This window comes from Pseudochaenichthys georgianus, chromosome 23 (assembly GCF_902827115.2).
Source record: "Pseudochaenichthys georgianus chromosome 23, fPseGeo1.2, whole genome shotgun sequence".
In the NCBI taxonomy this organism is placed as follows: domain Eukaryota; kingdom Metazoa; phylum Chordata; class Actinopteri; order Perciformes; family Channichthyidae; genus Pseudochaenichthys; species Pseudochaenichthys georgianus.
The window spans coordinates 22341712-22355824 of NC_047525.1; the positions used below are offsets into that span (position 1 = coordinate 22341712).

The 14113-nt window shown below is 41.6% G+C and overlaps 1 protein-coding gene across 2 annotated transcripts in view; it reads right to left on the minus strand.

Moving 5' to 3' along the window:
• LOC117439278 (prickle-like protein 1) overlaps positions 1-13457 on the minus strand; it is a 37720-nt gene extending 24263 nt beyond the window's left edge. The window contains exon 1 of one of the 2 annotated variants that reach the window (XM_034075139.2): positions 13443-13457. In XM_034075139.2, the coding sequence (XP_033931030.1) occupies positions 13443-13451 (9 nt within the window). In that variant the 5' untranslated portion in view covers positions 13452-13457. Of the gene's footprint in view, positions 1-7568; positions 7775-13442 lie in introns of those variants that run through there. The other variant, XM_034075140.2, reaches the window with a different exon arrangement.
• Between the last annotated feature and the right edge of the window lie 656 nt (positions 13458-14113).

The window sequence follows — 14113 nt, forward strand, 5'->3', positions numbered from 1 at the left end:
CTTAACTGGACGTATAACTCGGAGATATAAACTGTCCATGCCCAACCAGATGTCGGAAAGACCCTGAGGGGGATTCTTGAGAGCTTCCTATGGAGGGAACATGCACTCAAACTCATTCACACACTATTAGAGACATGTGTAAATAATGGAATAAATAAAAACATATGATGGAAACAAGCAAATGGGCACACACATAAACAAGCCCTCACATGTTGGATTTCACGGGTGGCTGCTTATAGATAATGAGCGCCTCAGCCCCCCAGTCTGGTTTTTGAGGTCATCGGTGTAAACACAATAGACATTTATTTACTACCTCATTAATGCAAGTGGCAATTTAAGCTCCCTTTCACAGGCATTAAAGAAAAATGGAAGTAAGAACCCAGACGACTGTCAAATCACTGTTTGTATTGGTTTTTAAGACGAGCACTCGGAAAGCCCCGAGCTTTCATCAGCTAACCACAGCGGGTAAATATCTGTTACACTCGCCCGCTCTTGAGATGAAATTGTCCCGACTGAAGGATACACGGTTGTTTGATGCGTTGCCACAGAGCCGAAAGGCAGTTTGAGGGCTTGTTAATGGGAGGAGAGGTTATATAACCACAAAGTGTATGTCTTATAAAGAAGCGCATCCAATGGAGTTGTTTGCACTATTAAGAAATGCACCGTTTGTTAGTTAAACTAGAACTATAGTTCGACAAATTACTGAGTCTATTGATGGAAAAATATCGCCAACCATTTTAATAAAATGATTTCAGTCATTTTCCTTTCATACATTTAGCAGAAGATGCCGTTTTCAGTCTCTTGAATCAAGGGATTTTTAATTTTCTCTGCATAAATTACAGATTTACAAAACAATACATTTCAAGACCTTAGACTTTGTGAAACTGGAATGGACAGGTTTTGTATTTTCTGACATCTTATGGACTTCAAAAATGTAATAAATGTTTAGCCTCTGAAATGAACACATTTTCAAATCGTTCTAATGTTGTACTTCAGATTATTCCCTCCCTAAAGCAGGAGTCATGTGAGCGCTAAAGAAAATGTGCGGCTTTTGGTAAATTTGGTGAAAGTCCGGTAATTGTCCCCGCCCTCACTTACACGGTATTTATCAAAAAAGGCCATTTCCTGACTCGGAGTGGCATCAGATTGGATTAAGCCATTTCCCCTTTGGGTTAATTGAGATGCTGGTTTTCCTTTGGGATGCTGTGAGGCAAGATGGACAGATAGGGAGGGTCCCGGGAGACTTCAGCGGAGACCACCCAACACATCCCTGTAAATGTCAACTAACTGGATGTCTTCCTGTACCGTAAAACTACTCCTCCACCTCATCTGCTTCTGTGTATTGAAGTTAACTGACAATGATTAGGCATTTAAAAAACAGAGTTGTATTTATGAGAACATCCTGTCCCATCTGAAGCTTTATGCATATTGGAGAGGTGAGATGGTGAGAGGAAGGAAGGAGCAGACTGGCCCTGATTAAACCTGATGTAAGACACTCCGCTCTGGAGCTTATCTGAACACACCGTCCAACACATGAAACCATTTAAAGAGGGAAGTGTTTTCTTGACGCCTGCACCCAAACTTTAATCCAGGAATCGTGTAAAAACAAAAGTGAGTGAAGTTATAGTTATGTTGTTTTGCCTTGCCAATGATGGCTCAATAATACAGAAGAGGATTAGGGCCAGATGTAAAGAAGTGTTTGAGAGCTGAACGAAAGTAAAAAATGTTCTTGTGTTAAAGTCAGAATTCTAAGGGGAAAAAAAGGCAAAACTTTGAAATTAAATATTTGTAAAAAACATATTTTTTTCTATTTCTTAGATTAGAGTCAGAAACTTCAACTTTACTTAAAAAGAAAATTCACCTTTCGTCAGATCCCAAACTCGTCTTCCATACGATAATACGCTTTTTGAATTAAACAAAAAGTATTTAAGGACATTTTTCAAAATATACTCTTTGCATGATGCAAACCGTTGCAAGTTAAACTCTCTTGATGGAACAACACCACGTTTTTATCACACCGACTTGGCTCACGACACAATTGTTATATGTAAACCATTTATCTCTGAATGTCAGCTTTGCACTAACAACAGCGGGATTGTGTTTGGTGCTGCGGCGCTGCATTTCCGACATTATCCCATGGATTTAGAACGGGTGGCCCTTCATCTGAGCTGGAAGTAAGAACATCAAACTGTGTAACGTGATCTTTAAAACTGGAATAATGGGGTTTTCACATCACAACAGTGACATTTTGAGTAGCACCCAACACACCAGAATCTGTTATGGAGACCTTTTATGTTTTTCCCAATCAAAAACAAAACTGGAAGCTATCATTTGTGTTCTGCCTCAGGGTGGTCATTTGAGGAATAATTACGTGGTTGTTGCGCCGCAATCTTGTCTTCCTATACGAGACTGTGCGTCTATCTGTACTGTTTTCCTTTTACTTGAGCTTTAAAGCCTTTTAATTATTATCATCTAATAATCATCACCTTTAATGTCTCCCAAACCGCTGGGACTGGCGACTGGCAGTGTCTGGGCAGGTGTGTGTATCTGTGTGTGAGTGGCTTTAATCATCAAATAGAGCTGTGTGTATGGGTAATTAAGCTGGTGCCGACTCTCACTCGCAGGCAAGAACTCTCAACAGCACCTCAGTGTTGCTTAGCAAGTGCTGCGGGCAACTTTATTTCAAGTTTTAACACAGTGCACCTCCCTCTCAGAGTCCATTACTCACAGTCTGATATTCCTCTAAGCCTTAGATTACATTTGCTCCCCACAAGCTGACCATAATACCAGGTTTGTGGAGCCAATGCGGCCTGGAGGGTTTGGTCTGAAACCACTCGATGAGCACAAGGATCTCGATTAGTGTTCCAGGATCAAGGCCTGCCGTCTCAACCCCGCACACACACTTCCACACCGCAGCACTCACCTCTTCCAGCATAGCCATGGTTTATGGCTACTGTAGGCCAGTATATAAACACAAGATTAGCTTCTTGTTCACCATGTATAGTGCAGTCTTTCCTTAAAACAGTCTGAAAGAAACCTCGATTACATTTTCAACTGATGTCTCGATTCAGAGTTTAGTCTACAAAATGTGACCAAAGCAGAACATTAAAAAAACGTATGCGACGGGGGGAATGTTTGACATTTTCTCCAGCACTATTTGTATGCAATTGCTTACTACACCAGTGATAAGGCTTCTGATAACCGGGTGGTTCCCATGCAACATTCAGAATATCAATTTGAGACTTGTTTAATCTCCGTTCTTCCAAGAAGTGACTGTTTTCCACTGTTCACTGTTCTGTTCAGTCGCTTAGCAAGTGTGTGTGTGTGTGTGTGTGTGTGTGTGTGTTCTGAGGTTTGGAATGATTTACACAACCCCACACTCGATTAATTCCAGTATGACAGTACAAACTTGCCGGTGTGTACACAAGTAGGTCTGAGGTATTAGGCTGACAGAGGCGCACAGATAAAACAGTGTTGGCTTACTAATATATGGAAGTCTCTGTATTTTTCTTATACACACACACACACACACACACACACACACACACACACACACACACACACACACGCAAACACAGACACTTCACATTCACGCTTATGTCTCTCATTGGTTTTCATTTATTTAATCTAATCAGAATCTGGGACACAAGATATCTGTGAATGCTGAATGACCCCCATGAACCGAGTCCACCAGCAGCAAGCCAGACTAAATGAATACATAATTAGTGTGTGTGTGTGTGTGTGTGTGTGTGTGTGTGTGTGTGTGTGTGTGTGTGTGTGTGTGTGTGTGTGTGTGTGTGTGTGTGTGTGTGTGTGTGTGTGTGTGTGTGTATAATATTATGCATTAAATGTGAGAAACTGCTCTAAAAAATGTCAATATTGCTTGTGAGCAAACTGCAACATGTTAAGTAACCACTATCTTTTACGAATGTGTTTATTATCTCCATGTTGTTTTTATGGCAGCATCTTCATTTAAAGTTTGGATATATTTAGCTTCAACAATGGCTACCCGAAACATGGCACATCTTGAGCTCGTCAGATGAGGTGTTTCAGCCGAGAAGCCGATGGCTCTAAATCCTGAACACTTGGTCGCTGAGCAAAAAGCTTTTCCAGGACACTGTCCAACAATATCAAAACAATCTCCAGGCTGGATTTCCTCTCTGGCACTCAGCCCCTAATGGAGAAGGAGAATCTGGGTTGCATATGAGAAGAGGAAGAACTGTAGGATGAAAACTCTAATCAAAAGACACTCTGAAAAACGAGTCTGTCGGTTTAGAAAAGAGTCTATAAACAAAAAAAGCGGCTAAAAAAATAACCACCGCTAAGTGCCATCGCTGCACTTAATGATGATACATCTCCAGTCATTCTCTTTCCTCCTTTAACACCTCAAAGGTCATCACTTCAAGAACAGCTCCACATCCTGCGCTGAATCACATCCTTGTTAGCCAACACATTTTGATCCCATTTTTAAACAAAATCAACCTTTTCAACCCTGACTCTCACGTGAAGCTAGCAAGACATCTTCCACCAAACGTCACAAGGAAGAGCAAACATACCTCTCATTGTGCTGACTCATGGGAAGTACACTTTTTTGACAAGAGTTAGACAAGAAAATTGATACCACTCTCCTGTATTTCCGTTAAAGATGAAGCTACAGCCAGCAGCTAGCTTAATTTAGCTAGCCAGGCTTAATACAAAGCTAACAACATCTACCAGCACCTCTGAAGCTTGCTCACTGACAAGTTATATATTGTTCTTTTGGTACAAATGTAAGTCAAAGTAATAAAATGACAGTTAGGTTTATGAATGATACTCTGTTGGTTGCCTTGCTAAGGTGATAGGCCTACAACCCAGTCTCATGGCATTTCGTGTTATAGTCACGACATTTATTTGATCTATTGATTCGTGTTCACCAACAAGATTTTCGCATTGTTTTCGTGTCACACAGAACGATTTTAAAAGCAATGTATTTCTATTCTATGTTTCGTGCCTGCACCACGTCTTTTTGTCCGGTCGGGTCTTGGAATACCAGAAGCTGTGTGGTTCATAAAAGCAGTTTCTTACTCAATATCCTACCCTAAGCCTAACCCTATCTCTTTTATTTTAAATTGTATAATGTCTGAGTTTTTTGCCGTCAGCGAGGAAAAGAAATGGCTCAGAGCCTCAGAATACTGAAATCTGTATTTTCTTAAATCTTTTTTTCCTTCTAATTTGTTATTATTTGGTGTGCAACATACTACATTACATGTTACATTACATGTTATTTGTTAGACGCTTTTTTTATCCAAAGCGTCTTACATACTCAATACTGTGGACAATCCCCACAGGAGCAATTTGGGGTGAAGTGTCTTGCCCAGGGACACAACGACATGCTGACTGCAGTGGGATTTGAACCTGTGCTCCCCTGATCCGTACACTAACGCACTATTCCACTGCGCCACACGCCTCCCAATAGACTACCAATAGAAATATATTGCTTCTAAAATCCTTCTGTGTGAGAATACTGAAATCTGTATTTTTTGTAATCTGTTTTTCCTTCTACTTTGTTATTATTTACTACGTTGCTTTTAAAATCGATCTGTGTGACACCAAAAAAAGGGCGAAATCGTGTTGGTGAACACGAATCAATAGATTAATTTTGTGACTATAACACGAAATGCCGTGAGACTGTGTTGGGTGATAGCGACAACAAGCGTTCAGAGTTGTATAGATTAAATAAATCCGGTATAAAAAGTTAATCACTTTGTAACCATTAAACATAGCCTTGCTTGCTGTCCCCCCTATTTCCAGTATTTAGGCTAAGCTAAATATTTCTTTACACTATTCTTGCATACTGTGGATGGTAGCAAACATTTATCCTGCTCCTGAACAAGCAGCTTTGTCGAATGGGTACAAAATGCATTAATATAAATTCACAACGGGACCAATTAAACACGTTTGTTTTTTTTCCTCTGGTAAATCTGGAATTAAAATGAGTTTGCATTATTTGCAACATCTAAATAGGATAATCAAGCATAATCAGTCACCAGGATGTGAAAGCCTTGCACTGATTGGCTGGAATGCTAGACCTGAAGATAATTGCAGGTAACAGAGAAGTTCCGGTGCTGAGCTTTACGGGAGCACCCCTGCCAACCCTGATAGCATAAGGCTATATGAAAAAACAAAAGACCCTGTTCAGCATCCATCAAAAGCCTGGAATCAATTGCACGTCATGTATCAGGCATTAGTCGAGCCGAGCACGTCGATCAACTCGGCTCCTGCCTGACTCTCCCCTGTGCTTCGAATGGCTGACCAATTAACAGCAGCTTAACTCCTGGGTCCAAACACACACATCTCTCTGTCAGAAGAAACGCACAGGCATGCATGCGCGCACAAGCATACAAAGTAATAGATCCACGAGCACTTGCTCCCAGTACCACACACAGACGAGGACACACACAGATACATACTCATTAACAAAGGCTTTGCAGAGTGTGTACCCCCAGCAAAGTGTTGCATAGTCTGGCTGACTGGCCTCCCACAGAGGGGGAATACACCTCAGTCACCTGACACTCAGCGGCTCTCTCCTCCTGGATCAGTTAACCACACAGCCTCATTCAATAACAGCCACCAAGCCTGCAAGGCATGCAAACCCCACAGGACTTAGAATATTGATAAGTATGACATTTCAGATCGGACTCATTTTACTAAACAAGCTTTTTTCAACTTTGATGCCGAAGTAGATTCAGTGGCCTGCATCTCTTTCTGCAGCATCTTTACAAATCTCTCCCACCACTAGGTGCCACCACTGGCTTCAAAACAGATCAGCCAGCACTGAACACATCATATAGAACCTGAAGTCCCCTTCAAGGTTTTTTCTTTAACACTTTTCTATGCATTTTAAGACCAAAACCAGTATCTTATACGAAGATGACTGGAAATAAATGCCCAAAAAAATCTCACTTAAAACAAGTAATTGTGCTAAAAGAGACTATAGTAAACACTTCAAAGTTGTATACCTGTTTTAAAAGTAGATGTAAGCATGATCAAAAGGTCTTCCTTGATCAATTGTATTGTTTGGCTGTATTTTCTCTACTTCTTTATGAGGATTTTGGGCTGTTATTGTCAACACTGTTGCGCTCCATGAAAAAGACTGAGTGAGCTCGTGAAGACAGGAAAAAGAGTATACTGACAGACAGAGAGGGACCACCTGAGTGACAAGCAACAGCTGAGTCCACACATCTGGAAACCAAAATGCAACCCACCATTAAGTGCGTCTTTACGCACACACACTCTCCAAGCTAAAGCCCCGAACCCCCCACCCCGGAATCTGCCACAGTTTCACTTTTTCTCTCTTTCTTGAGGGGAAAGATGTCACCGAGCCTCAACTAACTATTTTCGGCTGTGCGTCTGGCCATGAAGTAATGGAGAGGGAAATCATTTCCATCCCTACATCTCGCTGGTACATGATGACTTCCAAGCATGCACATTTGTTTTTCATCACAAGTCTATTGAAAACTCACATGAAACCATGATGCAACATTAAGGGGAAAGTATGGTTACAAGAATTGTTCTGAGACAAAACTCACCTCAGAGGCAACAACTTGGTCCGGGCTCAGGTTTGGATATTCCGTTTATCAGAATGAAATCACGAATCTGGAGACATCCGGGCTGACTGCAACCAAATAACACAATTGAGTGCCGTTGGGAGTCCACAATCAGCTCAAAGGATGAAGTCTTTCAGTGCATAGTCGTGCAAAGAGAGGCAGAGAGGAGGACGCTCAGCCAGGGTTGAGCGCTGCGCAGCTCTGCCACAAAGTTAAAGCGTCGAGAAATGACATTCGCTGTGCTCTGCGCCTATTGGCTCAATCCTGAATCCCCCCTCCCCCTTTCCCTCTCCCTCCTCGACACACACTTCTCCTTCTCACTTACAGACACACAGCATACATCAACAACATGACTATATGGATATGCTTTGGAGGCTATCAAATCCACGTGATGTGTTTTCAATAGTTTTCCATTAGAATCGGTGTGTTAGAAATACCTTTAAAGCATGCATGATGAGGTCATTGGAAACTACTTACTGAGTGCGAGTACAGCAGCAAGTATATATTGTCTTCTGGGTTCAGATATTTTTAAATAAATACATGATTCAGTTTTTTTAGCGAATAATTGACTGTACGGACGCTTAGTCACAGACACATTACACACTTCTACTAACTATTACATCATGTGTATCTATAGCATGTATGTCAGATGCTCACATACCACACGTCCTGAAAAGTAAAACTGGAATTGTGTTATGGTGCGTGGAGGTGTTATGTACTGTACAGTATGTCATACGCCCGATATATGAAACCACGTAGGTCGAGTATTGCAACAATCCAGAAGCGGCTTCCTTCAGGCTGCATTCACACTGCAGGAGAAAAGGCTAAACCTGATTGTTTTTTAGCACGTAAGTGACTAAGATCTGTTTGTTATAAGAATGGCAACAACACAAATCACATGGAAAGTGATTTCTTCAATTCTGATGCTATACCAACCATGTGATTTATTGATATGCTCCTAAATCCGATGCACTGCAAAGCAACCTCAGTCTCAACAGTCCTATTGGAATTGGCTTCATTGACCAGTGTGTCAGTTAAAGACTTTGGCCCGGTCTACGGTCCCTGTTGGTAGAGTCTGTTTCATAACTGTAAGTGTTTTGTCAGTGTATTTGAAACGACTGCGCTAGCTCAAAATTGTTTAAATTCTTTCTTAGCAAGGGAGACATATTGTATACTACCTTTGTATGTATGTACAACGTACAACTGAGTTTTCTTTCTTTCTTAATAAAGTATTGTTAAAAAAAAGTTGAACTTATTACATGATTTAGCTTGTTTTCTTGCTCGTTTCCATTGTTTATGGCTAGTTGAAGTATTTTGTTACGCTCCCAAAATCTCAAGAAGAAGAACCACTGATTTAGAACAACCATATCTCCTTCATGGTCACAATAATTAGTACTGTAATTTTTTAATCTTCCAGGCTATACAATTGCCCTCCATTTCTACCCATCATATTCTTGTAATTGTACAATTCACACATTGTTTGTATTGTGTTAACCTTACTTTAATGTTTAAAATACAACTCATGCATGGACTCCTTGTCCCATTCCTTGGTATGGTTGACCTTATGCTTTTAGTGCAACCCTGAAGCTACATTCTACAAAGTAATAAATGGTGGTATCATAAAAAAAATGGAGTCATGAGAGGGACCAAATTAGAAGAAAACACATATCCTATTGTGAAGCCAGCGTCATAGCTTAATGAAAATGTGACTCCTGCCAGCGCAGAATGAACAAGTCATGACACAATTTAAGGTCATGGTTGTCAAAACTGTTTCTTTTCCACAGAGGTGGATAATCACAAAGAGCTCCAACAGGCAGCAGAATCTGATTTGTGGAGCGTTGCGCTTGGTTTGCATTTTCACTCTCAGCGGTGGGGTCAGGGGAGCGAAGGGAGCTGTTTGAATGTCTGTGAGCCTGGCATCGGGACAGCCCGGGGGGGGGGGGGGGGGGGGGGGTCAAACAGTATGGCTTATTGTCCCTGCCAGCCAGCAGCAAGCAGCCCACACAGCGAGGGACCCACGGACGCCCCCGTTCACCCTGCTGGCTGCAGCTCTGACAGCATCTGACAGCTTGATTTATAACTTCGATTTACATTTAGCCTCTTAGCTAGCTGCATTAAAGGGGACCTATTGTGCAAAATTCACTTTTTCATGTCTCTTCTACATCAACATGTGTCCCCTCTGTGTAAAGAGATTCTGAAAGTTTCAGGAAAAAAGATTCTCTCTCTTTTTGTCCTGATCCATTTCTATAAAAACCTGTCTGAAATTGAGCTGATCAGATTTTGGCCACTTTATGATGTCATAACGATTTTTTGCCTTGTGTAACCATTAGCCAATCAGCAACCAAGGTAACAACTGCCCACCTTATCACCTGAATCTCCTCCTAGAGCACCATTGTGTTCTTTTCAACCCATTTAGGAAAAGCGTATTCAGCCAGGCTGTCTTTTCATTCCACGCATCCCATCAATGGAATGCAATACCACAACCAACAAGAGAATCCTCATCGAGCCACTTTTTAATACTATTAAAAAGTGGCTCATTGAAAACCAATAGTGTCAGCACTGATGTGTGGGTGTAGGTGTGTGTATGAGTGTGTATTGTAAATGTTTTATTTATTTATTTATTATCATGACTTGCTCTTATCTGTATTCAGTGATGTTATATATTGTAAATATGTACAATGGTATAACAATGTTGTGGTATTTTTATTATTGCTTTTAGGATGTCTATCACCATCTGGCAAAGGGACTATCGATGAAAACTAGCCTTTTGGCTAATTCAAGTACGTTTACATGTTTGTAATATGTTGATTAATGTACACTGTACCTTGTTTTAAATAAATCAATTCAATTAAATTCAAATGTCTCTCAGAGGGGCATGGGGAGTGGCTCCTTATTTTCATCTAAAGTAACAGACAGAGAATCAGCACTTTGGAGACAGGGCTGAAACAGAGGGGATTATGGGATGCTGCATTGATCTGTTTGGTGTTTGGAGCCAAACACATCAGAGACATGTTTTGTATATATCTTAGACCTGTAATATATTGATAAAAAATAGTATAATAGGAGACCTTTAAGGTCCTTACACACCAAACTGACACCAAACTGACACCAAAGAACACCTCCTGACGGAACGTCGCCTCACGTCGCCTCACGTCGCCTCACGTCTCTGCGTCTTAGCCATGTGTCGCACTGGAACACACCGCAAAGACTTCAGCCGACAGCCAAGTTGCACGTACGAACTGCGCATGCGTGAGTGGCAATAACTCTCCTTACCAGCAGGCGGCGGTAGTGTGTATTCGTCATTCAAAAGAGGCAACATCCGGAAGACAGACTGCGTGATACACCGAGAGAAGAAGAACAGACTGCGTGATATAAACAAACAACAAATAGCGTGTGCGTTCCATTTTCACACAGCGAGAAGCTCATGGGGCTTTCCCGAACCTGTGTCGAGAGCTGGAGTTAAAGGAAATCTCACATTTGCCTTCTTAATAGTTTGTTTGTGTCCCTCACTTCCGTTTCGCTTCTCATGCACTGATTCGCTAAGCTGAACAGCCAATCAGAGTGATTTATTTGGCCGACGGCCTGTAGCCGACGGAAGGTGTCGGCACGGCCGAAAAGACATGACGGTGCGGGACACACCAATCTGAGTAGGGCGACACAACGCTCATCGACGGCCCGACATCTATCGACGGCCGAAATCGGCTTGGTGTGTAAGGACCTTAAGTGAAGCAGTAGAACAAGCTTCATTTCCAAGATCACCAAACACTGAAAACCTGGGAGTGTTAACACAAATATCTCATAGGGGCCTTGACGACGTGTCAAAGAAGTTGAACAAAGTAACACTGACTGAGCAGCTATTCTGAATTCACCTGCTGTGCATCACCTCACACGCTGCTAAACTTTTTAAGGTGAAATCCGATCTTCTTCTGTGTCCCGATTGCTCTCTTTCCACCTGTTCTCCGGGCCTGGTTGTGGAATAGAGCTGCTCTCTGTGCTTCGACTCGGTTCTTTGTGCTCGCCCACAGACATCTGTAACATTAAGCCTATTTACAGCAGACACAGAGAGAGGGAGAGAGGGGTATAAAAGGTAAGCCTATAGGCCTACACATGCAGCCCGAGAGGAAGTGGGGATCAGTGCAGCGTGGAGGGCACAAAAGGGGCCTCTGGGTCAGTAAATCCTGCTCCTGTCACCCTCTGGTTTGTGGAAACACTGCACGAATTATGAAAGTGTCAGAGGCAGGCGCAGCACGTTGTACATCTCCGATCCTGACTCTTATCTCCAACCCCCCTTCTCTTTTCTTTCTGGAACACTGCTTTGAAAACAATCCAGATTGACGCCAGCTAGGATGACTAAAGGTTATCTTCCTATCAGCCTAGTATCTGGTTGGAGACTTAATATTTGGCAGGGGGTATAAATAGGATTTTGCTTCTCTGCTCATGTTTGGTGTTGGGTTTAAAAGATGACAAGAAGGTCCAACCATTGATTACTAAAGAGAACTGGATACAGTGTTAGAGGCGGAGACCAGTTAATTCCTGTAAACGTTGCTCAGTGGCGCATGTAGCAAAACAATGGACTAACTGGAGGTTCAAAAAGTACCCTGATCATCTGGGGACTTTGGCCCACAGAGCATGCCTCCCCAAGCCACGCCTCCAATCCATTGAAGCACATTTTTGTATTGGCCAAAAGGTGGTACTACAACCTCCGTGTCATTTGGCACAACAATACTCTTTCCCATTGACTTACAATGGGAAAGAGACGTCTGTTAATCAGTGAATCGAAAGCTATGTTTCCTCCTTTTTCTTTTCACTGGCTTAAGGAACACTCAAGTGCTCATTCTTCATGGGCCCAAGGCTTCAGATGATCTGGGTACTTTTGTTCAGTCGATTTTTGGTTTGATGTGCCATTGAGCAACTGTCGTAGGTAAGAACGGTGTCCCGCATTCAAAGCCGTATCCAGTAATATTTATACATCCATGGTCACGTTCGGTCTCGGCTCTGTCAGATAAATAGAGAGGGGAAATTACTCTTGTTTTGGCTTTAAATGCATTATACAACTTTCAGAATCTAATAAATCGAGGGCTTCAAGTGTTCATACTTGCTAGTTGGCTGACCTAAAAAATATATGGGCTGATCTACAGACGTCTCTTTCTCATTGTAAGTCAATGGGAAAAACTATGTGTGGGCCTCTATGACGTCAAGGCAGTGTAGTACCACAGCTTGACCACTTCAAAAATGTAATTCAACAAATTGCTCACTATCAGGAAACGTAAAACTACAGAACCAGCCATACGATTACAGGACTGATCTGAAAGTTGATATCCTGTCATTAAAAACACAGAATAACCACACACCGTGTCTCTAACGTGACCAATGCATTAAAGTGATATTCAACCATGTCACACAGAGGAGAAAACGACCAGCTAGCGAAACTACAAAATAGCCACAAACCATGCGCTCTGAATCCTGATATTTGGCACCAGAAGCTTTGGGGTTATCGACCAATAAGCACCAAAAAAATAAAAACGTTTCCTTCTTTCTGTGACCCTGTATAACCCAGCTCAGAAATCTCCTCTCCCCTTTGTGAGAATGAAGTAAGTGGTTCCAGATTTGGCCCTTAAGGAAAACTGTCAATCAAGCTGTGGGAATCTGTGATTGTCCACGAAGCATCATCTGGGGGAGACAGTGAAGAGGAATGTCGTCTGATTGTTTAAACTCAAAATAAACTCAGAGGGAAGCTTCTTTCTCCTCGGGTTAAAAGCAGAAGAACAAATAAAGTCTGTAACAAGTACAAACTCTTCCTTTGTGTATCTACCAGGACGTCCCGCTCACTCACTGTCACTCATCGCATTTATCTACCTGCAACATGTTGTCTTTCCCCCGCTGTCGTTAGTCTATCTGCTTGTGTCATCTCTGTCGTTACCACAGGCAGAATAGGGGTCGGTCGGGTTCGGGGGGGGGTGCACTGTTATCTCTGCGCTGTCATCAGATGCGTAAGTTCACTCGAGTCAAGAGAGGTTCGGTTACACTTACTGGAAGCATCTACAGGAGGCATGACGGACTGATTGTTTTGGAGCCATTTCGCCTGTTCAGTTTTCACTGGGACTACATTTATATTCTGGTTTGGAGAAGGAACTTATTTTTTTGAACAGACCAATTAAAGGACAGTTTCAATCCTTAGTTTCAAGTTTCAAGGCTTTTATTGTTTATTTTATTGTTTATTGTCATGTCAAAAGTAGCTCAAGAAAATAAGCCTTTGGTAAATGTATTCATATTTGGTGTGAAATTAGCATTTAAGATTTTCTATTCTTTGTGTTCATTTTTAAAGCTAGTTTTGACACTCGTATGGATCTTTAAATGTAAGTATTTACATATTTATTCTACAACTTTCATTTTCTATTTGATTTAATTGTTTTATTATATATTTAATTTATTATTTTGACTATTTTTATCATTTTAATTTAGTCATATTCACTGTACAGACATGACAGTGACATCAATTTATTTATCTAACTCCTGACAAGAAAAGG